This window comes from Salmo salar, chromosome ssa27 (assembly GCF_905237065.1).
Source record: "Salmo salar chromosome ssa27, Ssal_v3.1, whole genome shotgun sequence".
Lineage (NCBI taxonomy): Eukaryota > Metazoa > Chordata > Actinopteri > Salmoniformes > Salmonidae > Salmo > Salmo salar.
The window spans coordinates 13,080,720-13,107,625 of record NC_059468.1 but is presented as its reverse complement, the minus strand read 5'-3'; the positions used below and the strand labels follow the sequence as shown (position 1 = coordinate 13,107,625).

The 26,906-nt window shown below is 43.2% G+C and overlaps 1 protein-coding gene across 5 annotated transcripts in view; it reads right to left on the bottom strand.

Moving 5' to 3' along the window:
- Nucleotides 1–2,417: 2,417 nt before the first annotated feature.
- Nucleotides 2,418–26,906, bottom strand: part of sema4ab (sema domain, immunoglobulin domain (Ig), transmembrane domain (TM) and short cytoplasmic domain, (semaphorin) 4Ab) — a 50,099-nt gene continuing 25,610 nt past the window's right edge. For 4 of the 5 annotated variants that reach the window (XM_014177155.2, XM_014177152.2, XM_014177154.2 and 1 more), the window contains 13 exons: nt 23,505–23,665; nt 23,141–23,200; nt 18,029–18,127; nt 14,808–14,913; nt 13,547–13,669; nt 11,709–11,836; nt 11,417–11,598; nt 10,636–10,780; nt 9,926–10,115; nt 9,692–9,807; nt 7,398–7,561; nt 4,650–4,741; nt 2,418–4,438 (listed from right to left, as the gene is read on the bottom strand). In XM_014177155.2, coding sequence (XP_014032630.1) covers nt 3,603–4,438; nt 4,650–4,741; nt 7,398–7,561; nt 9,692–9,807; nt 9,926–10,115; nt 10,636–10,780; nt 11,417–11,598; nt 11,709–11,836; nt 13,547–13,669; nt 14,808–14,913; nt 18,029–18,127; nt 23,141–23,200; nt 23,505–23,665 — 2,402 coding nt within the window. In that variant the 3' untranslated portion in view covers nt 2,418–3,602. The remainder of the gene's footprint in view (nt 4,439–4,649; nt 4,742–7,397; nt 7,562–9,691; nt 9,808–9,925; nt 10,116–10,635; nt 10,781–11,416; nt 11,599–11,708; nt 11,837–13,546; nt 13,670–14,807; nt 14,914–18,028; nt 18,128–23,140; nt 23,201–23,504; nt 23,666–26,906) is intronic. The other variant, XM_014177157.2, reaches the window with a different exon arrangement.

The window sequence follows — 26,906 nt, the reverse complement described above, 5'->3', positions numbered from 1 at the left end:
CTGCAAAAGTGTTGCTACTGCACTCAACAACATTGCTGCCCTGAATTTAGCAGGCACTATCGACAAAGATCAGTGAGAAAAAGTTGGGATGGACTACTTTCTGCATACGGTCAGTGTGAACCGGAGTTGACATAACAGGACAAACAAGCTGTAGCTAGCTACAAACAAAACGGAAAAGACACAGGACATCTTAAAATTAGTTAAAGTGGTTCCAGTCTGCCGTGAAGCATTCATCCATGCATACAGGTACTGTAAGAGTCCAGCTACATTTTCACAGAATGGGACTGCCGAGTGCTGTTCTTGGCTGCCTCTGGTTGCAACGTCAGCACAATAAGAATTGTCTGGGGCTGTTTTTCACGGTTCGGGCTACTTCCAGTGAAGGGCAATCTTAACACTACAGCATACAGTTGAAGTCAGAAGTTTACATACACTTAGGTTGGAGTCATTAAAACTCGTTTTTCAACCACTCCACGTATTTCTTGTTAACAATCTATAGTTTTGGCAAGTCAGTTATGACATCTACTTTGTGCATGACACAAGTAATTTTTCCAACAATTGTTTACAGAAAGATTATTTCACTTATAATTCACTGTAGCACAATTCCAGTGGGTCAGAAGTTTACATACACTAAGTTGTCTGTGCCTAAACAGCTTGGAAAATTCCAGAAATGTCATGGCTTTAGAAGCTTCTGATAGGCTAATTGACATCATTTGAGTCAATTGGAGGTGTATCTGTGGATGTATTTCAAGGCCTACCTTTCAACTCAGTGCCTCTTTGCTTGACATAATAGGAAAATCAAAAGAAATCAGCCAAGACCTCAGAAAAAATGTGTAGACCTCCACAAGGTCTACAATTTCCAACGGCTGAAGGTACCACCTAAACCAACGCCTGAAGGCACCACGTTCATCTGTACAAACAATAGTACGCAAGTATAAACACCATGGGACCACGCAGCTGTCATACCGCTCAGGATGGAGACGCGTTCTGTCTCCTGGAGATGAACATACTTTGGTGCGAAAAGTGCAAATCAATCCCAGAACAACAGCAAAGAACCTTGTGAAGGTGCTGGAGGAAACAGGTAAAAAATATCTATATCCACAGTAAAACGAGTCCTATATCGACATAACCTGAAAGGCCGCTCAGCAAGGAAGAACTTTTTGGAGAAATGTCCTCTGGTCTGATGAAACAAAAGTAGAACTGTTTGGCAATAATGACCATCGTTATGTTCGGAGGAAAAAGGGGGAGGCTTGCAAGCCGAATAACACCCTCACAACCGTGAAGCACGGGGGAGGCAGCATCATGTTGTGGGGGTGCTTTGTTGTAGGAGGGACTGGTGCACTTCACAAAATAGATGGCATCATGAGGGGGGAAAATTATGTGGATATATTGAAGCAACATCTCAAGACATCAGTCAGGAAGTTAAAGCTTGGTCGCAAATGGGTCTTCCAAATGGACAATGACCGCAAGCATACTTCCAAAGTTGTGGCAAAATGGGTTAAGGACAAAGTCAAGGTATTGGAGTGGCCATCACAAAGCCCTGACCTCAACCCATAGAAAATGTGTGAAAAGTGTGCGCGAGCAAGGAGGCCTATAAACCTGACAGTTACACCAGCACTGTCAGGAGGAATGGGCCAAAATTCACCCAATTTATTGTTGGAAGCTTGTGGAAGGCTACCCGAAACGTTTAACTCACGTTAAACAATTTAAAGGCAATGCTACCAAATACTAACTGAGTGTATGTAAACTTCTGACCCACTGGGAATGTGATGAAATAAATAAAAGCTGAAATAAATCATTCTCTACTATTATTCTGACATTTCACATTCTTAAAATAAGTAGTGATCCTAACTGACCTAAGACAGGGAATTTTTACTAGGATTAAATGTCAGGAATTATGAAAAACTGACTTTAAATATATTTGGATAAGGTGTATGTAAACTTCCGACTTCAACTGTACATTTACATTCTAGACAAGTCTGTGCTTCCAACTTTGTGGCAACAGTTTGGGGAAGGCCCTTTCCTGTTTCAGCATGACAATGCCCTCGTGCACAAAGCAAGGTCCATACAGAAATGGTTTGTTGAGATCGGTGTGGAAGAACTTGACTGGCCTGCACAGAGCCCTGACTTCAACCACATCGAACACCTTTGGGATGAATAGGAACGTCGACTGCGAGCCAGGCCTAATCGCCCAACATCAATGCCCGACCTCACTAATGCTCCTGTGGCTAAATGGAAGCAAGTCCCTGCAGCAATGTTTCAACATCTCATGGAAAACCTGGAGAACAGCCTGGAGCCATTTTCTGTTAAATCCTACTCAACGAAGCTTACATTAATAACATAATATTGTGAAGCGTTCAAACGCTTTAAAATAATGACATTTTCTGCAGAAGGCCTAAATTCAACACAAATGACCCAGATTTCGATTTTGCACAAATTTAACTGTTTATTTGCAACATTAGAACAGTAAGATACGATTGTATAAAAATAAAGACAACTTATTTAAAAAAAAAAAAAAAAGTGGTTTGTGATCTGTACCAAAGACAATAAGTACCTTATTTGTTTAACTATTAGTCTTCCTCATCTAAAGCAGCTTAAAATGAACCACCTTTCATCTGTTTTCAGTCTCTGAATAGCTGTCTAGCTAAAAACATGTTTGTTTTCATCCAAAATACAATTTTGGCAATTTCACAGTTTTCAAAGTGATTATCAGATTTCTGTCCAGTTAATACACTGACAACACATTAACAAAACTAAAGTCTCCGAAAAGCAGAATAATCTTGTTTGTTCTGGAAGAGATAAGCCTACAGTGTCAAATCAACATCATGTTCTCATGGCTTCACAGACTGCAGGATTTCCCAAAAATGTGCGTTTGGGTGAGAGAGAAAGAAAAGCAAGTTGGAAACACTTGAAGTCATTGGCAGCACATTCAATAGAATGACAAAAATAAACTAACAAAAAATAAATATGAGGAAAAAAGTCGTGCTCCGTAACAGTCGCTGACACTGCAGAGTAAGGAAGTGGTTTACAATGTAGACCTGATGCTACAAAAACACTGTTCCAACAGAAAAGGCTGTTTTTGTGTTTCATCGCGATATGCATCCACACTGCCTGGGATTTGAGTGGACACATTAGTTAATAGTTAGTGGAAAATAAATCTGTTTAGGAACCAATTCAGTTTTTTTTGGTGGCGGGGTAGAGACAGTCCTTCATGTACATTCGATACATCGGCTTTCTTGGCTCTTTTATTAAATACACAAAAACAGTCTAGTCGATTGATCCTCAAATCCAAAGTATATACAGCACAATATAATACACCATTTTACATAAAAGCAGTGAGATTCACGTTTATCAGTCTGCCCATTTGATTCACACAGGCTGGTATCGTACCAGAATAAAACAGTGTCCTTTTACTTGAGTTACAACAGTCTCAGGCCAAACAGTCTTTCTCCCCGCCATGACAGTCCACACAATTCAGAGTGCTGCAGTTAGCTGTGTTGATGTAAAATCCCATGGCTCAGAATGACCATGTAAAAGCTTCATTGCTCTCAGGAAGAGTGGATATGATACTGTCAATAGTTAGGGTGTGATATAGTTGACTGTGCTCAGATGGGGGTGTTGGGCAGATGCCCGTTGGAGCCCTTAGGCGTGCCGTTACACACAACCCCGTTGGCTTGGCCATTGTGAGCCGCCTGCCCGTTGCGCTTGCCTTTGCTGCGCGGTGACTGACCCCCCCGGAGGGCCTCCCGCTCCTGATGGCCACCCCTCTCCAAGTCCCTCCCTGGGGCGTTGGCTTGGGGCGCCGTCCTACTGCGGCAGCGCTGCCTCATGCCGTACAGCGCAATGGTTAGCAGGATGCTAACGCAGCCTGCTAGCAGTACAGATACCACCACCAGCTCCTTCAGGTAGGTTTGCCCCAGTGCCAGCTGCAGCTTGTCCCCTCCCAGCGACTTCACCTCAGTCTCCTCCGACTGCTCCACCCAGAACGTAAAGTTCCTGCTGGTCCGCCTTGTGGTGGCCTGAGTCTCACTTGCTGGCGCGGTGGGCTCCGGCTCGGTCTGCTTGGGCCACGTCAAGGGTGGGGTGAGCCATCCTCCTGAGCCGGCCTGGGTGGTTGGGGGGAGGGCCGGGCTCTGGGGGCGGGTGGGCGTCACGCCAGGGGCAGTGGCCTGGGTGGTGGGGCTGCTCTTCTGCTTTACCTGGTAGATGGCCAGGTTCTGCTGGAAGCCGTTCTCTGTGGAGAGACACAGGTAGTGGCCCAGGGTGGTGGGCGTGGCCAGGAAGTGCAGGCTTCCGTCCTCCAGCTGCAGGTAGAGCTCCGGGGAGAGGCGGCTGTTGGGACGCTCCCAGTGGCGGTGGGCCAGGCTCGAGGCCTCTGGACACTGCAGTCGCACCACCTCATTCAGGAACACTAACACCAGCTCGCCTGGGGGAAAGGAGTCTTAACAGAATTCAGGAGTCACTGACTAAGGCCCAAGTTCAGACTGAGCCAGATGCTAGTTATGGCAGTTAGCGGCTAGCCCACACATATACAATGCAGTATGCATCCATCTATAGACTAGTCTGTCAGATAGATAATAGGATAAGCATGGAAATGTTTGTCTACAAAGTTCACTGTAAGCATGAGGGCTGTTTACACTAGTGATTCTCACCTGCGTTTCCTTTGTGCAGTCCAAATCTGGATCTGGGCATCATGGGCGACGCACACGCCTCCTGCACATTCCCTCCATCCACATCCTGGCCTCTGTAGAGGAGATAAACACTGTCAGTGTGTGCATTTTTTTTTTACGTACTTTTTCCACATTTTGCTTTCTTTACAGCCTTATTCTAAAATGGATTAAAATATATATATATTTTTTTTTCCAATCTACACACACTGCCCAATAATGACAAACCAAAAACATGTTTTTTGAAAATAAAAATTACAAAACTGAAATAATCACATTTACATAAGTATTCAGACCGTTTACTCGGTACTTTGTGTACCTGTCCAAATCATGTCCAATCAATTGAATTTACTACAGGTGGACTCCAATCAAGTTGTATGGAAGCTACAATCTGCAATATTAAAGCTGATCGAGGATGATCAATGGAAACAGGATGCACCCGAGCTCAATTTCAAGTCTCATAGCAAAGGGTCTGAATACTTATGTAAATAAGGTATGTTTCTTATTTTTAATACATTTGCAAAAAAAATTAAAAACTATTTAGGCTTTGTCATTATGGGGTATTATTGTGTGTAGATTGATGGAGCAAAAAATTGGTTCCCTCATCAAGGCTGTAACGTAACAAAATGTGTAAGAAAGTCAACGGGTCTGAATACTTTCCGAATGCACTGTATGTGAGTTTGTGTGATATTCTGTGCGTCTGTCCATGCAAAGATCCTGTTTACATTCTGGTTAACTAACGTCGCATAAAGCTTACTTCCTTTTTTAGTTTTTACTACATCTGGGACAGCGTACAGACGTTTCGGCTGTTTTTTTGTACCTACACAGGAGATTTATAGCTACACACTGAACAAGGCTGCAAAGCCGAAACGTCTGTGTACACTATCCCTGATGCAGTAACAAAAAAAATGAAGTAAGCTATGTGTGACATCTGAGTGCGGACCCATCACACTTCTTTGCTCATCTGAATCTACAGGTTTTATACACCAACTAAACTTCTGGAAGAGCGCAATGGTCACTTCTTGATTAACTCCATAAAAATAAAACAGACCCAATAAAGTACACATGACCCAATAAAGAGACAAAGTATGTTGACACCTACTCGTCGAATATCTCATTCCAAAATCATGGGCATTAATATGGAGTTGGTCACCCCTTTCTGGGACGGCTTAATTAAGAATTAGTGAGGTCGGCCATTGATGTTGGGCGATTAGGCCTGCCTCGCAGTCGGCGTTCGATGGGGTTGAGGTCAGGGCTCTGTGCAGGCCAGTCAAGTTCTTCCACACCAATCTTGACAAAGTATTTCTGTATGGACCTCACTTTGTGCATGGGGGCATTGTCATGCTGACACAGGAAAGGGCCTTCCCCAAACTGTTGCCACAAAGCTGGAAGCACAGAATCGTATAGAATGTAATTGTATGCTGTAGCGTTAAGATTTTTCTTCAATGGAACTAAGGGGCCTAGCCCGAACCATGAAAAGCAGCCCCAGACTATTAATCCTCCTCCACTAAACTTTACAGTTGGCACTATGCATTCGCGCAGATAGCATTTCTCCTGGCATCCACCAAACCCAGATTTGTCCGTTGGACTGCCAGATGTTGTTGCATGATTCATCACTCCAGAGAACGCGTTTCCACTGCTCCAGAGTCCAATGGAGGCGAGCTTTACACCACTCGTGTGCAGCTGCTTGGCCATGGAAACCCATTTCATGAAGCTCCCGACGAACAGTTCTTGCGCTGTTGCTGCTTCCAGAGGCAGAGTTCAGTTTGGAACTCGGTAGTGAGTATTGCAACCAAGGACAGACTATTTTTACACGCTACACGCTTCAGCGGTCCCGTTCTGTGAGCTTGTGTGGCCTACCACTTCACGGCTGAGCTGTCATTGCTCCTAGATGTTTCCAGTTCACAATAACAGCACTTACAGTTGACCGGAGCAGCTCTAGCTGCTAGTTCCTTAGCAGGGCAAAAATTTGACGAACTGACTTGTTGGTAAGATGGCATCCTATGACGGTCCCACATTGGAAGTCACTATGCTCTTCAGTAAGGCCATTCTACTGCCAATGTTTGTCTATTAAATCTTTTATTTTATTTAACGACGCAAGTCAGTTAAGAACAAATTCTTATTTACAATGACGGCCTAGGAACAGTGGGTTAACTGCCTTGTTCAGGGGCAGAACGACAGATTTTTACCTTGTCAGCTCGGGGATTCGATCTAGCAACCTTTCGGGTTACTGGCCCAATGCTCTAACCACTAGGTTACCTGCCGCCCCAAATGGAGATTGCATGGCTGTGTGCTCGATTTTATACACCGGTCAGCAACGGGCGTGGCTGAAATAGCCGAATCCACTAATTTGAAGAGGTGTCCACGTACTTTCGAATACATACACTACCTATACCCTAAATAAAATACCCATATGTTATTCTGTGTTTTCTTAAATATTATGTGCCGGTTTTCGAGAAACATTAATCCTACTCCTGTACTAAGACGCATGTTCAATAGAGATTATCCATTTAAAGTGCTTTTGTGTCAGGGAATCCAGCCCTGTAGGAAATAAATGAATTCCACCAAATCAAAATGTAACAGCCTTTATCCTAAAGTAATTTCTTACACCCGGCTCTATGCAAGTTGTATATTACGCTTGCCATGGTACATTCGATAAATCCTACAGTGTATTGGTGTTGTGCCTGCTGGGTGGAGTGGTTGTAATGTAAAGTGATGGGGTGTGACACTCACACATTGTCCTGGATGCTGGTGGCGTGGGTGCAGACTTTGTTGGAGGAGTCCCAGCCACAGAAAGGATCTCGGGACAGCACACACTCGGCACAGCTCCTGTAATAGGAGCAGTTGGAGGCCGGGACCCTCACCACGCCTTCGGATGAGCCCACAAACACCACACCCTGTGGGGGTGAAGGATAGCATTAGCGCGAAGTCGCTAATGTTAGTGTACAGCAGAGGTCACCGACCTTTTCTGAGTTTTGAGTCCAAAAGCAAGCCGAGATCTACCGCCCAGATTGATTTATATTTTTAACGTTGGTTTTTATTTTGCTGGATTAATAGCCTGCACCTAAATGGGTCAGTCTAAAGGTAGGGAGGGAGGGAGCAGCGGTGAGGCTGCCTCTCACGTGACTCACCTTCCCTCTCCCTTCCGCCGATGAGAAAAGAGGACAGTCTTCCAGTTGATGGCAAAACTCAAGTCGCACTGCATTCTTTCTGCCTCAAACAGCATTTCATGTTACTCCTATGACCAGAGAAAGTTCAATATTCCTCGATATTAAGACAAGCCGCTAATATTAACAAGGCAAGCTTATCGGAGGACTTTGCTGTACTCATTCATTGCAGCTGCAGTGCTGGCTGTACAGTAGTAAGTGGAAGGAGAGAGAAAGCTTTTTTGGGGGGGGCTTATATATTTTATTTTTATTACTTATAAAAACAGCAGCTTTTTGCTGTATTCATTGAGTCTCTAGCCAGTCATGATTTTAAAAGTTTTGAAATCTCACAGTATCAACTTTGTTGTGTGCCCAAATCTTATTTTTACAGTCTATGGCTGGAGGAAACTGCAGACACGGTGATCTGAGCTATCCGATTGGCCAGCGGTAGGCCTATAAGTGCAATTGATTTGTTCTCTGGGCCTGCCGGGAAGGCGCAGATCTACCGTCAGACACATGAAATGCTTCAAAATGAGAACACTTTCCTTCCCGGCATTAGGGCGAATGATTGAAGTGCATCTACCATCAAGAGCACAAAAATAAATCAAAGAACATTTTTTTTTTTGGAAAGCAAGACTATTGTTTTTTACAGAAATCTAGGAATGCTTTGGAGATCAACCCGGTTGGTGACCACTGGTGTACAGCTATGGCAAACAACATAGGGGGATAAGAATAGAAACATGTTAGCATTAGTATACACTTACATGAACAAGTGTACAAACTGATTTACTGGGTAGTAACTACGAGAAGGATTAATTGAGGCAAATTTTGACACTTAGTCTTGGTTGAAGCATGTTGCTCTCAACACTGGGGTTGTGGGTCTGGGTCACGTACTGAATATAAGCACTTCTTCAACCGATAAGTGGCTGCTAAATAACCATATTTCGGTTCAGTCAGAGAATAAAGATTCTCTGCGACGTGTGTTGTGACCCCTATGTGACATGTACAGTACATTATGTCTTAGCTACATAAATAAATGATTTCAACAGACAGCACACGCACGCTGACCCAGAACCATACTGTGCACACACCTTGAACACATTTGTCACACTGAAGCGCTGCGTCATGAACACACATCCTAGACAGACAGCTCTCCAGCTTATTTCTCTCACTCTCGTGCAGCAGATCCGAGAGAGAGGGCTTATCGGGGCTAATACCGTCGCCTTCTCTACGGTCATCCAGCCGCGGACACACAGTCCTGCAAAACCTTACCAGCTTCTGTTCATTTAGCCTACACTATGGTCTACAGTGTACACTTAACAATAGTTAAAAACATATACACACACTCACACACTCACATATATATATTTTTTTGAAATAACATTTGTATTTGTCATCAGTATTTCATTATTTGCGAAGAAGACTGTCAGATAAAACCTTGAAATATTATATGCAGTGGTAATAAAGATGTTTGACAGTTTCTGCATGTGTAATTGACATTGTGTCTATTCCTTGCTAACCAACCATCTCACACTTCACAGAAGGCATGAAGTGACACAAAATCCCCAGGCCATGTCCATCCGTCAGTCACCAGCAGATGTGACGTGATTGGTTTAGACCTCTGGGCATAATGGTGGGGTTCGAGAGCAGACGAACCCAGCGCACGCAGGAGATGACAGGGGAAGTTAATGTAAAGGTTACATCTCCTGAGAGCTTTGGCGACAGGGAGATTCACCGTTTGCGGCTGAAGTGCTAATGTTAAAGTGCCAGCAGGCCCCTGTGGTGTAGAGGCCATTAAAATGTAATGTAACAGCGAGGCGAGGGTAAAGTGGGACGAGTACCTGACTTGAGACGGAGAATACCTAATGACTAGAAAGGTACCTTGGCTATTGAGAGCAGGAGGTTCTTTACGGGCTGAGGCTGCTTGAAGACCTGGATCTCCTCAATGATGTGGGCACCCTTCTCCAGCAGCACTGCTTTGTGGAGGTAGCCCGATTCTGAAAGCAAGCGTTTGAAAGAAATGACTAAACACGGTAATGGTGTCGCACATGCATACATGTACTGAGTAACACATTGATATTTAGGTCGATTCCAGTTGAAAACAATGTCCAGTACCTGTGAGCAGGAAGAGGACGGTGTAGTCCTTTCCGTTGGCGGCCTGTACTCTCTGGGTGACCACGTGGCTGTAGCGCTGGTCAGGTGACACCATGGTCAGGCTCTTCCCCACAGGGTGTACACTGTCGTCCGCGAGGAAGTTCTCTTTGACAAAGCGAAGGGTGTTGTCTGAGGCGTTGTGCAGGCCACACTGCGAGGCGGGAGAGAGAGGGATTGAGCCAGGTACACCTTGATAAACATCCAGCTGTATGCCAATTGTCCTGTGTGGGAGTCATCCACAACAAGTATGCTAAGGAGTTTGAAGAAATATTGAATAAAAGATTGAAGTCGTAAAATGCCGATATCACATTTGTTATGCCAAGTTAAATGTGTGGAAGTTTCTTCTTCATTGAACATCAAACCAGGCCACGCTTATGATCTTAGGCACGGCTGATCCTCAATGCAATACATCATGGGGAGACAACACCATATGTAAACAAACCAGAACCGTAACTAACATTTACCTAGGCAAGGATAAACAAGGCCTTCTCCCAGCATTGTTTGGTCTGAGTAGCTTTTGTTCTGTTGGGTCTTCAGAAGTTGTTTTTAATTCTTTATTATATTTTCCTTTTATCCAACTTCTTTGAAGAAGTCAAAATTTGCTAACAAGCTAATTTATTTCTGCTGACCCTCAGGGGACCTCTGTCATTCGAGATGGAGACACCGCTTACCTCTCCCGGGTTGGCGACCTTTTCCTGAACTCGCATGCTCCACCGTAGCGTGTCCCGATTCAGGACCTTGTAGTTGCCTGCGAAAACGGCTTTGATGTCGCCCAGGCGGAACGCACACACTGCCGAACGCCCTGAGTTCACTGACCTAGTAGTGCACAAACATCAAAGACACTTGCGGTCACAACCATGCTACAATCTAGTAGCAGCTAAATAAGTAAAAACTTGGCAAAGGAACTTGTCATGCAATTTTTTAAATCCCAAACACCCTTCTGAAACACTTCTTGTTTCAAAAAGCCTCGACACACCAACCAATAAAAAAATAAATTAAAAAAGTTGTCTATTTGACAAATGTTTTTCTGGGATTCAAATATAATTTGGAGTTCATAATACTATAAACGACCGGGACTGGCCATTCTCTAGCAAAGTACAGGTAACTGCCAAAATAAAGGAAAGACCAACAGTCTTAATAGTGTGTTGTCCACCACGAGCCGTCAGAACAGCTTCAATGCTCATTGGCATAGTTTCTACAATTGTCTGGAACTCTATTGCAGGGATGCGACACCATTTTTTCACAAGAAAATCGATCATTAGTTTTTTTGTTGATGGTGGTGGAAAATGCCGTCTCGGGCACCGCTCCAGAAAGTGTTCCCATAAGTGTTCAATTGGGTTGAGATCTGCTGAGAGACCTGTAAGACCTGCTAACAAGAAACAACGGTTGCCATTCGTACAGGAGATGTCAGATGACTTAATCCCATTCATAGCGAATGTCCAAACTACTGACCACTGAGAGCTGAAGACGCCGAAGAAGAGGGTGTCGTCCACTGGGGCGCCCTCAGGTGGCGGGAGGGTGACGATGTCCTGGATGACGTTGTAGGGCAGCTCGTTGTCAGACTGGCACAGGAGCTGGGCTTTGGCAAAGGTAGTCCAGCGTCGCTGCAGGGTTCGCTGGCCCCCAATATCACTCTGGGACAGACAGGAAATGGTTGAGAGGATTATCATTAACACGCATCTGCACACACGCAGATGTACAACCACACACTCGAAGTACAACCACACAGTAATGCATCTCTTACCGTGCAGACTTGGGCGATGCGAGATACAGTGAACTTGTTGATGAAGTCGTACTCCCGGCCCACCTCGCTGAAGAAGAAATAGATCTTCTCCTCACTGGGGACGAAGTTGGAGCTGATGAAGGTGGGATCTGGAGAAAAAGATTGAACAATTGGCTAGACTAATCGAGTGATAAGTGTGTTACTGAAAGCTTGTTAGGCAAATTAATTAACAAAGGAATCATTTGAACGTATTCCAGACGTATTGGTTAGGAGGCTTAACCAACACCAATAGACTTAAAAACTACTTCTTTAAATTTAGACCTTTAAAATGTACATTTCCTTTTAGCTGTACTTTGTGTGGAAAAGGTCACATGTACAGTACCAGTCAAAAGTTGACACACCTACTCATTCCAGGGTTTCTTTATTCTTACTCTATTCTACATTGTAGAATAATAGTGAAGACATCAAAACTATGAAATAACACATTTAGAATCATGTAGTAAACAAATATATTTATATTTGAGATTCTTCAAAGTAGCCACCCTTTGCCTTGACAGCTTTGCACTCTCTCAACCAGCTTCATGAAGTAGTCACCTAGAACGCATTTCAATGAACAGGTGTGCCTTGTTTAAAGTTAATTTGTGGAATTTCTTTCCTTCTTAATGCGTTTCAGCCAATCAGTTGTGTTGTGACAAGGTAGGAGTGGTATACAGAAGATAGCCCTATTTGGTAAAAGACCAAGTCCACATTATGGCAAGAACAGCTCAAATAAGCAAAGAGAAATGACTGGCCATCATTAATTTAAGACATGAAGGTCAGTCAATGCAGAACATTTCAAGAACTTTGAAAGTTTCTTCAAGTGCAGTCGCAAAAACCATCAAGTGCTATGATGAAACTGGCTCTCATGCGGACCGCCACAGGCAAGGAAGACCCAGAGTTACCTCTGCTGCAGAGAGTTACCAGCCTCAGAAATTGCAGCCAAAATAATAGCTTCAGAGTTCAAGTAACAGACAAAGCATGCAAAGCCGTCATCAAGGCAAAGGGTGGCTACTTTGAAGAATCTCAAATATGAAATATATTTTGACTTGTTTAACACTTATTTGGTTACTATATGATTCCATATGTGTTATTTCATAGTTTTGATGTCTTCACTATTATTCTACAATGTAGAAAATAGTAAAAACAAAGAAAAACCCTTGAATGAGTAGGTGTCCAAACGTTTGACTGGTACTGTAGGTATTTCTCCCTTTAAAACATATTGCTAAATATCCAAAACATTATGCACACCTGCTCTTTCCAAGACACACTGACCAGGTGAAAGCTATGATCCCTTATTGATGTTATTTGCTAAATCCACTTCAAATCAGTATAGATGAAGGGGAGGAGACAGGTTAAAGGAGGATTTTTAAGCCTTGAGACAACTGAGACATGGATTGTGTATGTGTGCCATTCAGAGGGTGAATGGACAAGACAAAAGATTTAAGTGCCTTTGAACGGGGTATGGTAGTAGGTGCCAGGCACACCGGTTTGTGTCAAGAACTGCATCGCTGCCGGGGTTTTCCACACTCAACAGTTTCCCATTATGTATCAAGAATGGTCCACCAACAAAAGGACATCAAGCCAACTTGACAACTGTGGGAAGCCTTGGAGTCAACATGAGCCAGCATTCCTGTGGAACACTTTCAGCACCTGTTGAGTCCATTCCCTGACGAATTGAGGCTGTTCTGAGGGCAATGGGAGGAGTGCAACTCAATATTATGAAGGTGTTCATAATGTTTTGTACACTTAGTGTATGTATGTATGTAAGAGCCTTGGGGATGTGTGTAATACATCATGAGTAGTTTGTTGCAGACACGTACCCTCCAGCCAGCCCAAAGTGTCATCCAGCTTCAGATCAACATGGCTGCCCTCGCTGAGGTGGCGGGAGATGACCGGACGGTTTCCCATGTAGTCTGCTACTGTTCCAGTGTACAGCTCTCCATCTGAACACACACACAGTGAGTGTCATCCAGTACAAGGCATGTGAATCAGAGTAAACGTACAGGAGAATGACAGTCAAAGCTGAAAAATTCCTCCACCATTAACAGAGTCCGATACCTTTATTAAATGACAGAGTTAAATTAATGTACTGACTTTGGATGACAACAAAGGTCATGGTCAGAGGAAAGAAAAACTATTATTGAACAGTCCGTGCATGTAATGTACTGGAAATGGCCTTGTGCATCAAGACACAATGCCTTAGCAGGTGACGACAGATTCTGTCAAGACGTGATATTTATTGCGAGGGACATGACCCAAATACAAGATGTGTGCATTGTTAACCATTAACCTTGCGTAGTACGTGTCAGCTGTCATAAGAGCAAGCTCTGCTGGGGACAGATTCTCACAACCTGGTGTGGCAGGCGTAATGACTATTTATGAAAGTCATATCCAGGGACGTTTAAAACATTATTGGTCAGTGAAAATAACAATCTCGAAAACTTTAAATGTTAATTATGACAGTAACCAATAGGCCTAATCAGGATACATATGTAAATGCATATCTTGCCCATGAATAGGTACTGTAAATGTTTGCTAGCAGTCACATGTTACCCATAGAAAGGTAAAGACATCAGGCGAAGGGTTATGGGCAATATGATTATTAGCATCTGCTCCCCCTCTCTCTCACAGACACAAACACAGATTAAAACACCAACACATTATCACCACCTACACTGCATACTACTCTTAACCCCCATCCTACAATGAGATGGGACAAATATGACGACATCGAAGAGACTAAGAATCCCACACAGATACCTATCCCCCTAGGCACTCCTGTAGAGCTGAAAGGATTGGATTTTTTTCAAAAAATGTTTTAATTGATTCATGTTGCCTTCTCATAGGTTGGGTGAAATGTTCACCATACAACTCAGACCTATCAAATCCTTTCAGATCTAAAGGAGTAGACACCAGTATACCATAACGTGTCTGATATCATTGGTTGGAAAGGGCACACTTCCTGGAGAATGTTGAAGGCTATGACATCCTCATTGCCCTTAGCCAATTACATTTCCTTGTCTAAAGGAAATGTCCTGTGGTTCTTTAACTATCCTCCACTTCCTGCGAGTCATCTCTTACCGACGGTGATGGCCGAGTTACGTTGGTAGGGGTCGTAGGGGCAGCGACCTCTGCCCTCCTCTTGCTTTCCGCTGGGGCTCGTTACCAGGGAGAACATCTCGGAGTTCTGTAGGGGAAAGAGCGGAGTAGGATCAGGCTTGGAGGGAAGCAAAAGTAATTACTCTACCTAAGAATAGTAAGTGAACCTTTATTTAACTAGGCAAGTCGGTTAAGAAATTCTTATTTACAATGACGGCCTACTGGGGAACAGTGGGTTAACTGCCTTGTTCAGGGGCAGAACAGATTTTTACCTTGTCAGCTCGGGGATTCGATCCAACAACTTTTCGGTTACTGGACCAACGCTCTAACCACTAGGCTACCTGCCGCCGCAGTAAAGGGCCCTTTACTGGCTCAAATAGCTGTCCAATCAGCCTGTTACCAACCCTTGGTAAACTTCTGGAAAAAATTGCGTTTGACCAGATACAATGCTATTTCACAGTAAACAAAATGAACAACTTTCAGCACGTTTAAAGGGAAGGACATTCAACAGGCACTGCACTTACACAAATGACAGAGAAATTGATGATAAAAAGATTGTGGGTGTTTTGTTAGACTTCTGACATTATCGATCATAGTCTGCTGCTGGAAAAACATCCCCTGCTATATTGTGGATAGAGTTACCCATCTAACAGAACACAGAGGGTGTTCTTCAATGGAAGCCTCTCCAACATAATCCGGTAGAATCAGAAATTCCCCAGGGCAGCTGTCTAGGCCCCTTACTTTTTTCAATCTTTAGTAACGACAAGCCACTGGCTTCAAGTAAAGCCAGTGTGTCTATGTATGCAGATGACAACACTATACACATCAGCTACTACAGCGACTGAAATGACTGCAACAGTTAGAGCTGCAGTTCGTTTCATAATGGGTGGCAAGGAATAAATTACTCCTTAATATTTCAATAACTAAAAGCATTGTGTTTGAGACAAATCATTCACTAAACCTCAACCAAATCTCGTAATGAATTATGTGGAAATTGAGCAAGTTGAGGTGACTAAACGGATTGTAAACTGTCATGGTCAAAACATATTGATACAACAGTAGTTAAGATGGGGCAAAGTCTGTCCATAATAAAGCGCTACAATACCTTAACAGCACTATCAACAAGGCAGGTCCTACAGGCCCTAGTTTTGTCACACCTGGACTACTGTTTAGTCGTGTGGTGTGAAGGACTTAGGAAAAATACAATTGGCTCAGAACAGGGCAGCACGGCTGGCCCTTGGATGTACATCCGAGAGCTAACAATAATATGCATGCCAATCTCTCCTGGCTCAAAGTGGAGGAGAGATTGACTTCATCACTACTTGTATTTATGAGAGGTATTGACATGTTGAATGCACCGAGCTGTCTGTTTGAATCACTGGCACACAGCAAAGAAACCCATGCATACACCCCAAGACTTGCCACAAGAGGTCTCTTCACAGTCCCCAAATCCAGAACAGACTATGTGAAGCACACAGTACTACATAGAACCATTACTACATGGAACTCTATTCCACATCAAGTAACTGATGCAAACAGTAAAATTAGATTTAAAAAAAAGATAAAAATACACCTTATGGAACAACGGTGACTGAAGCAACAAACAGTCAGACACCTTCATACACACACGGATTTTTTGGGGTTGTAGATGTGGTAGTGGAGTAGGGGCCTGAGGGCACAAACTTAGTGTGTTGTGCAATCTGTTGAGAATGTATTGTAATGTTTTTAAAATGGTCTAACTGCCTTATTTTTGCTGGACCCCAGGAAAAGTAGCTGCTGTCTTGGAAGGAACTAATGGGGATCCATAATAAATACACCAAATGACTCAAGAGGGAGACAAAGTTATGCGTTTAATGCGGTTTTATCTAACATCATAAGTTAGACGTGCTACACTGGACTTTTTGCCGAGCAAAAGCACAAGTGATACTGTAGTCAATGAATCCTGCTACAATGGCCGTGGTTAACGAAGTGTAATTTTTAACCTTGAAATTTTGTTCTGTCTAGTTTCTGCTAATTGACCACCATCATGAGGGTAAATACTTGATTAAGTGGCTTGTACTTCCTCTGGGATACACTTCCAGTGTAGCGGCTAAAAACCTGCAAGCACAACACTACTAGAGCTCATAACCTCGAATGTAAAACCGGGCCCAAACGTAAAATGCTTACTAAAGCCAAAGACAGGCCTCTGAGGCTAAAGGATGCTTTGTTCTAGCTAAGTATATATTTCAATCACCTATATCACAGATACATACAAGTGTTGCCCTGTCTTGGGCATCATATGTGAGGGATGTCCTGTCTGAGTGGCCTGGCTGGCGATGGCTATGTGAGTGTAGTACAGTAAAGCTGTCAGCATCAACATGACCAGAGTTAACACAGGCTTGACAGGTGGTTACTCAAGGATCCATTTTCTTAATCATCACACAGAAACGCTCTTCCACACACACAGTCTCAGCCCGTGGGCATCAGACTAAGGGGGCGAGCCAGCAGAGCACAAAAACATTGCTCTGCTGGCTGGTCGTTGAGCTCAGTACCACACATAACTGGATAATGAAATGATCAATCTTGTGTGACGCACCGGCACGCACGTTTCTGGGCAAAAATATTACCTACTGCTGTGATGTGCTTGGCACTAATGTCTTTGCCATTGGATAACTAATATCTAATATGGGTTTACTGTACAGCCCATGACCAAGCACCATTACCCTCTTAAGAGAGTTGAAGATACTCAGCGGGTGGGAGATAAGAAGGGATGGATGGAACAAAAAAAACAGAGAGGGTGAGGGAGGCAGTCACGGAAGGAGAGAGCAAATAGGGATAAAAAACCAAGAAAACAAGTTAGAGTGATAAATGTAAGATTGTGTGGGAGGAATAGTACAAACATGTTCATATCTTGTTGTCCATATTAAAATGTAAAAACATATGCATATTTAAATTAAAAACAAGCTTTATTGTCAAATGTATGATTCAGTGTACTCACAAATACAGTCATATTTGTCCTTGAGTACACTGAACCATACATTTGGTGACGATAAAGCCTGTTAATAATTTGAATATGGAGTATGAGAAAAGTATTGAGGAAATATTATGTAGGTGTGGGTTCCAATATACTGTACAAATGTATGGCATGCCAGTAAAAGCTAGTTCCAGTAAGAGAAACATGGAGAGAAAGAGAAAAGGAATGTCTTGAAAGAAGAGCATCTTACGATGTAGGTGCAGCGTGGGCTGAAGGCGAAGGTTCCACAGGCGTACATGTGCGTGGAGTTCAAGAACTGCAGCACCCGGATGAAGTTGGGACAGTCCGCCTGAAGGGGGGGGGACAGAAAGAGAGGGAACACAAGACAGAGACAGGGGACATGTTTAGACAGTGCAAAAAACTTGGTATCGTCCTTAGAAATGTGAGTGCAGGGAGAGATGGAGAAAGCGGGTAGCCACTGTTGTAAAACATTTTTCCTAATCCTGGTCCTTGAGGCACACTGTGTGCTACAGTCTGTCACTCCAGTCTAAACAATACTCATGTTCTAGGAATTGTAGAATATAAACTTTTGCCAAGTTTGATAGGTGATAGCCAAACCTAATAAATAAACCTTCAAAGCCAATGAACATCAGAACCAGAACTGGGTGACCCTGCAGAAAAGCTTGGGTCAGTCTGTCTAGAGAGAGCAGGTCAGGGGGAGGGAGCACCGTTAGCACCAGTGAGCTAATAGCTCTGGTAACCCTGATCTCATTACTTAGTTTAAATGGGGCCACACGTGGAGGCTTACTTCAAGGGAGGCCAACATTACATTAAAGGGACTCTCCGGTACTTTTGTATACTTTTTAGCCAGTAGTTGTGAAAGTAGCGCTCACGAGCCAAAAGTGGTTCGTCAATACAGTGCCTTTGGAAAGTATTCAGACCCCTTGACTTTATCCACATTTTGTTACGTTACAGTCTTATTCCAAAATGGATTTTAAAAAAAATGTCACCCTCAATCTACACACAAAACCCCATAATGACAAAGCATAAAATTATGAAATATTACATTTACATAAGTATTCAGACCATTTACTCAGTACTTTGTTGAAGCACCTTTGGCAGCTATTACAGCCTCGAGTCTTGTTGGGTATGACGCTACAAGCTTGGCACACCTGTATTTGGGGAGTCTCTCCAGATCCTCTAAAGCTCTGTCAGGTTGGATGTGGAGCATCGCTGAACAGCCATTTTCAGGTCTCTCCAGAGATGTTTGATCGGGCTCAAATCCAGGCCACTCATGGACATTCAGAGACTTGTCCCGAAGCCACTCTTGCGTTGTCTTGGCCGTGTGCTTAGGGTTGTTGTCCTGTTGGAAGGTGAACCTTCACCCAAATGGAATGCCCTCAGTGCTCTGGTGCAGGTTTTCATCAAGGATCTCTGTACTTTGCTCCGTTCAGCTTTGCCTCGATCCCGACTGGTCTCGCAGTCCCTGCTGCTGAAAAACATCCCCACAGCATGATGCTGCCACCACCATGCTTCACCGTAGGGATGGTGCCAGGTTTCCCCCAGACGTGATGCTTGGCATTCAGGTCAAAGAGTTTAAACTTGGTTTCATCAGACCAAAGAATCTTGTTTCTCATGGTCAGAGTGCTTTACCTTTTGGCAAACTCCAAGCGTGCCATCATGTGCCTTTTTCTGAGGAGTGGCTTCCGTCTGGTCACTACCATAAAGGCCTGATTGGTGGAGTGCTGCAGAGATGGTTGTCCTTCTGGATGGTTCTCCCATCTCCACAGAGGAACTCTGGAGCTCTGTCAGAGTGACCATCGGGTTCTTGGTCATCTCCCTGACCAAGGCCCTTCTCCCTGGATTGCTCAGTTTGGCTGGGCGGCCAGCTCTAGGAAGAGTCTTGGTGGTTCCAAACTTCTTCCACTTAAGAATAGAGGCCACTGTGTTTTTGGGGACCTTCAATGCTGCAGACATTTTTGGTACCCTTCCCCAGATCTGTGACTCTGCACTCCTGTCTTGGAGCTCGACGGACAATTCCTTCAAGCTAATGGCTTGGTTTTTGCTCTGACATGCACTGTCAACTGTGGGATCTTAGGTGTGTGCACACCTTTCCAAATCATGTCCAATCAATTGAATTTACCACAGGGGGACTCCAAGTTGTAGAAACATTTTCAAGGGTGATCAATGGAAACAGGATTCACCTGAGCTCAATTTCGAGTCTCATAGCAAAGGGTCTGAATACTTGTGTAAATAAGGTATTGCTGTTTTTTGTTGTAATAAATTAGCATTAAAAACCTGTTTTTCACTTTGTCATTATTGGGTATTGTGTGTAGATTGATCATGGGTAAAATATGATTTAATCAATTTTAGAATAAGGTTGTAACGTAACAAAATGTGGAAAAAGTGAAGGGGTCTGAATACTTTCCAAATGCACTGTGTGCACCACGCCATTTCTCCCACTCTCGCTGTGGGTGCATCATGTGCATATTGCCAACTGTCACTCATTTGGCAAGGGGCTGAAGCAAGCTCATTGGTTAAATTAAAGAATGCAAATTTCAGGTTAATTTTGCTGCAGACTAACCGCCTCATTAACCGGTCAACAAACGAGTGTATTTTTTCCAAACAGTAAAATGACTTGTCCAACAGAAAATTCTATGCATGCATACAAGAAACTGACATTTTTTATTAAAAGCTTAATGGAAACATGCAATAATAGGAAGCCAATTAGGATGGGTTACTACACTGAACAAAATTAGAAGACGCAACATGTAAAGTGTTTGTCCCATGTTTCATGAGCTGAAATATAAAGATCCCAGAAATGCACATTAGCACAAAAAAAACAAATCTCTCAAATTTCTTGCAAAAATGTATTAATATCCCTGTTAGTGAGCATTTCTCCATTGGCAAGATAATCCATCCACTTGACAGGTATGGCATATCAAGAAGCTGATTAAACAGCATGACCATTACACACGTGCACCTTGTGCTGGGGACAAAAGGCCACTAAAATGTGCAGTTCTGTCACAAGACAATGCCACAGATGTCTCAAGTTCTGTGGGAACGTGCAATTGGCATGCTGACCGCAGAAATGTCCACCAGAGCTGTTGCCAGAAAATGTAATGTTCATTTCTCTACCATAAACTGCCTCCAACGTTGTTTTAGAGAATTTGGCAGTACGTTCAACCGGCCTCACAACCGCAGGCGTTGTGTGGGCAAGCGGTTTGCTGATGGCAATATTGTGAACAGACTACCCCATGGTGCCAGTGGGCTTATGGTATGGGCAGGCATTAACTACAGACATCGAACACAATTGCATTTTATCGATGGCAATTTGAATGCACGAAAAACCGTGACGAGATCCTGAGGCCCATTGTGAGGCCCATTTAAGGCATCTGTGACCAATAGATGCATACATCTGTATTCCCGGTCATGTGAAATATATAGATTAGGGACTAATGAATTTATAAAAATTGACTAATTTCCTCATATGAACTGTAACTCAGTAAAATTTTTGAAGTTGTTGCATGTTGCGTTTATATTTTTGTTCAGTATAATATGACTAGGATTGTGCCATTGGCTTCTGGACAATGAAAGACATGTATATGAAAACCAATAGAACAGTAGAGAAATTATGGCATGAGGAAGTCTTTATAAAATAATTGCCTCCACATTTAAAGTTGGATTTTGGCTAGGCTACTTTGAAGCAAGGTAAGATATTCATTATTTGAAGTAAAACATCCAGGTTTCAAACAATTATACTTACTGCCTCAAGCTCATGTTGCAAAGCGGTGGGCGACACGCACGCTGATAGCCTGCCTACCATTGAGTATAGCCTATGCACTCGAATGGCGAATGGGAAGCGCGATTGAATTACGAGTCGAGATTGAGAAATTAAAATAGTAGCTCTTTTTAAATCGTGTCCATTAAAACATTGTAACACGCCATTGCGTTTCGAATTGTTATTTGTTCCACAACGATTTATAAAAGCTTTTTGAGGTGCTGCTCTCGCCTGACAGGTGATAGGCTATTCTTCTCCTCAAACTGGGCTCTGTATGCTGTGCACGTGTGATAAGATACATGACGACTAATGAAAAGACACACGGCAATTTAATTGCACTAAATTATGCAAATTAATGTATAGACCGATAAGCATGACTAGTCAAATGTATTTTTCAGCGGCTAACCGATTAACGGTTAACTGTTAACATCCCTAGTTGAATTCGAATTGCTAGACGGCTGGTCCACGGAGGGGAAACGTCAGGGAAAATGGCGCAGCACAGCTTCTAGAAAAATAGTCTTTCAAACTAGGGATTTCGTGGCTGAGGTAAAATGGTAATTCTTCTCATAGATTATGCATGTATGAACTACATATTGACACATCCTGCCCAAAGCTTGAGGTTTAAAAATATATATACTTCGTTGTTGCCAAAGTTTCATGCCATGGCGTTTCCTTGTTTCTGCCCCACCAACATTCATTCTAATGAAGGCCATTGGCAGCCAAAATGTTTTTAACTAGAATTAGATAAAGCACCAAGATTTGAATTGTGAGAATAAGGCCTATTCACACCCACCATACACAACTTGCACACGCACCACACAGATACACTCAGAGCAGCTTGTTTCGTTTTGTTTCCTTATCCCTCTGTCAGATAATTTATCACAGCTCATTCCTCCATTCTGAATCATGGGACGTAGGCCAAGTCGGTAATGTTGACACACAAGAATAATTACCTTAGCGTATAAACTGTGCAAGCTACCTTAGTCTATAAACGACCCCATAACCTTTAGAGAGGATCACCTCTATATTGTACAATGGATTGGTCTTTGTATGCATGGCCATTACGGTCACTGTTCATCGGATTTATACTATGGACATGTATAAAATGTCTGACTTGTCACAGATGAAGATACGTCAAATGAAACCATCTGGTATCAACTTCCTCCTTTTGTATCGCTAGCACATTGACGGCCAGAAAGACGGTTAAAGTTATCCAATTAAATAGCTAAACAATTCCATTAGAGAATTAGTCTTGGTGGCTGTTGGTGGAATGCAGTGACAGCTGTGCCTCCAGTAAGTAATGCTTCTCCTCCCATTACTAAGACAGACCAGAACCCCCTTGCACAGCCTCATCCTATCCCCCCACCTACTTGTGTTGTTGTATTAATTTCTTATTCTAACGGATTAAGGTATAAATCGAAGTTCAAATGAAGTGCTAATGAAAAAATGTTGCAACGGAAGCCCCGGATATTGATTCGGGGACCTAAACTGCTCGTCTAAGATCAAATCTAGGGGAAACACTGGCAGCATGCGGCATTAATAATGCCAATGAGTGGATTGGCTGAGCTGGGGTTAACTTGCCTTTTTCTTGCCCTTCATGGAGCATTCGTCCAGGTCCTTCACTGAGGGGGACCAGTCCAACTGGGAGAAGAATGGAGGGAGAGAGGTCAGTGTTAAGACTGTTGAACCAGCTGTGTTTGTGTTTCAGATGACAACCGGTGAATTAAACCACTGGAAGGGGGACATTTTCTGCAGTGTTGAATATTTCCATTACAGCCTGTTTGAACTGTAAGGCTTTGGTATTTTCCAACCAAATCTGGTGGTCTTATGCATGAACTTACAGGGTTTATACAGATTCATGAAGTCTCAAAGCTGATCATACTTGTTAACAACTTTGTGATTAGACGGGTGTAAACGTCAATGGTAAAAAGGTCAACCTCCCCACCTTGCTCCTCATCACAATGGCGTCCTCCTGGCTGACATCCAAAGAGAGAACTGCATCCCGCGCTCCCACAAACAGAGTGTCTCCGTCGTCACTTAGCAACAGTGTGGTGGTGTTGCCGACGTCCGAGCTGTCGAAGTGGCTGAGAGACCTCCCGGGTGTACCTGTTACGCAAGACATGAAAGTGGCAGGCGTTAGGTTTCCCTTTCACATTCAAAATAAAGCGTAATACAGATACAGTTGAACCTTCATATCATGCGGACTTCCACGCGAAGCAATGCTGTCGACACCAAAGGTTGTGGGTTCGAATCCTGCATAAACTATCCATGTTGGATTGGAGTCACTCGTAAATGGTCAAAAATAATATTCACATAGGCCTACATTTTCAGCAACAGAAACGTAAATAAATAAAACGACTGAACAGAGGGCTTTTAAAACATTACAATACACCGGTCCTCAAAAGACACTAGATTAAGGATTAGGTTAAAATAGAGACTTAATATAGATGACAATATTAATATCCAAATACATTCCGCACCCAGCATCCAAACACCCAGAAAAATATATTTTGGACTGCTAACCACAAGGAGGGCAAACTTGGCACTGAACGTAGGCCTATAACGTAGCCTACATATTTGTAAGCATTGAATATTCATTATTCAGCACAGAATATTTATATTATTAAGTCTACTCCAGGGAAAGTAAAATAGAAAGTAGTGTCACTCCAATGGTTCAGTGTTGAACAACTGCAGCTATTTTCATGCAATATACTGGCGTAATAATTAGCCTGCTCAGATTGAGTGTCGAGACAGAACTGACATTTCATGAATTTCTTCCTCTTTTCATTAACCTTTTCCATACAATAACAGGGGGCGGCACCCCCTCGTTCCACGCACTCTCCAATTTCATTTGGACTGGAGGCCCTCAAGCAGGGCACTATGAAAGATGGGAAATAGCACGTGCACACACACGCACATAGTACTGAAGAATGCACAGAAACTCTTAAAAGACCATCCCCATGGCGTTTAACCAATTACAATAACTCAACCCACTTGCCTATTACGTAGAGCCATTTCAAACTCTGTAGGAATATTCTGGAAAAAACCTCTCTGAACACTGAACAGGGTTGTCATGTTTGAATTCCCTTCCAACATGGGGATATGTGAGTGAGAGACTCAATACATGGCAGGGTGTGTGATCTTGTAAGGTCACGATTTTGACTTTCTGTAAACCCTACTGGTCACGTCAAAGATTAACACAGTTAGGATATGGCACAACATGACAGCAAAGACGACATTTTGGTGTAGCATAATTAAACAAACTTGAGCAGAGAAATTGTCAAACGTTTAAAATGTTTTATTATACTATAGTATTGTTCACTGGAGGCAAAAAGCACAACAATCAACCTAACCTCATAATCGGAATATTGGCTACTTCTCAAATGCTACCAAATCAAATCAGCAAGCAGGACTGTCTGGAATTATACATTTTATTATGGTGTGATTCTTGGTCTAATCAAGACTTGGCAGCCGAATTTTAGACAGAAGCTCTACAGAGAGGGCATGAGCACATGACGAGCATAATCCTGTGCTGTCGCTATGGTTTCCATACCCGTGGCACCATTGGGGACAAAAAAAGGGTTGGGCTTGGATATTAAATGGGCACAGACCTACACTGACAGCTTTGTGTTGTTCAGTGATTGTGGAAGGTGCCTGTGAGCTGATGAATAATGAACAAAGCCACTTCCTGCTTGAGGCAGTATCGCTAGAGAGATGAGATCTCTGGGTTTTCTCAGCGATGAGATAAAGACATTTAGAGTGATGCGATAACAACAGAGGAAACATCGGTGTACCGCGGCACAACTATAGAGCTACTGTCTACGTGCACAGAAACAGTCACATGCCATACTTAAACCACGACCACACATACAGTGCAGTCGGAAATTATTCAGACCCCTTGACTTTTTCCACATTGTTACATTACAGCCATATTCTAAAGTGGATAAAAACGTATTCTCATCAAGCTATACACAATATCCCATAACGACAAAGCAAAAATAGGTTTTTAGATTTAAAAAAAAAAAAAAAAAAAACATACATTTACATAAGTATTCAGACCCTTTACTCAGTACTTTGTTGAAGCACCTTTGGCAGCGATTACAGCCTCGAGTCTTTTTGGGTATGATGCTACAAGCTTGGCACACCTGCAGATGCTCTCAAGCTCTGTCAGGTTGGATGGGGAGCGTCGCCGCACAGCTATTGTCAGGTCTCTCCGGAGATGTTCGATCGGGTTGAAGTCCGGGCTCTGACTGGGCCACTCAAGGACATTCAGAGACTTGTCCTGAAGCCACTCCTATATTGTCTGGCTGTGTGGTTAGGGTCGTTGTCCTGTTGGAAGGTGAACCTTTGCCCTAGTCTTAGGTCCTGAGCACTCTTGAGCAGGTTTTCGTCAAGGATCTCTCTGTACTTTGCGCCGCTCATCTATCCCTTGATCCTGACTAGTCTTCCTGTCCCTGCCGCTGAAAAACATCCACACAGCATGCTGCCACCACCATGCTTCAGCGTAGGGATGGTGCCAGGTTTCCTCCAGAAGTGACGCTTGGCATTCAGGCCAAAAAGTTCCATCTCGGTTTCATCAGTCCAGAGAATCTTGTTTCTCATGGTTTGAGTCGTTTAGGTGCCTTTTGGCAAGCTCCAAGCAGGCTGCCATGTGCCTTTTACTGGAGTGGCTTCCGTCTGGCCACTCTACCATAAAAGGCCTGATTGGTGGAGTGCTGCAGAGATGGTTGTCTTTCTGGAAGGTTCTCTGGAGCTCTGTCAGAGTGACCATCAGGCTCTTGGTTACCTCCCTGAACAAGGCCCTTCTCCCCTGATTGCTCAGTTTGGCCGGGCGGCCAGCTCTAGGAAGTCAACCTCGCCAAACAGAGGATGATTTAACTAAAGCGCATTTGCGGAAAAAGCACAATCGTTGCACGAATGTACCCAACCATAAACATCAATGCCTTTCTTAAAATCAATACACAGAAGTATATTTAATTAAACCTGCATATTTAGTTAAGAAATCCAGGTTAGCAGGCAATATTAAGCTAGGGAAAGTGTGTCACTTCCCTTGCGTTCATTGCACGCAGTCAGGGTATATGCAACAGTTTGCGCCGCCTGGCTCGTTGTGAACTAATTTGCCAGAATTTTACGTAATTATGACATAACACTGAAGGTTGTGCAATGTAACAGGAATATTTAGACTTATGGATGCCACCCGTTAGATGAAATACGGAACGGTTCCGTATTTCACTGAAATAATAAAATGTTTAGTTTGCGTAATGATAGGTCATTAATATGGTCAAATCCGGAAACTAAGTCTCGTATTTCTGTGTGTTATGTTATAATTAAGTCTACGATTTGATAT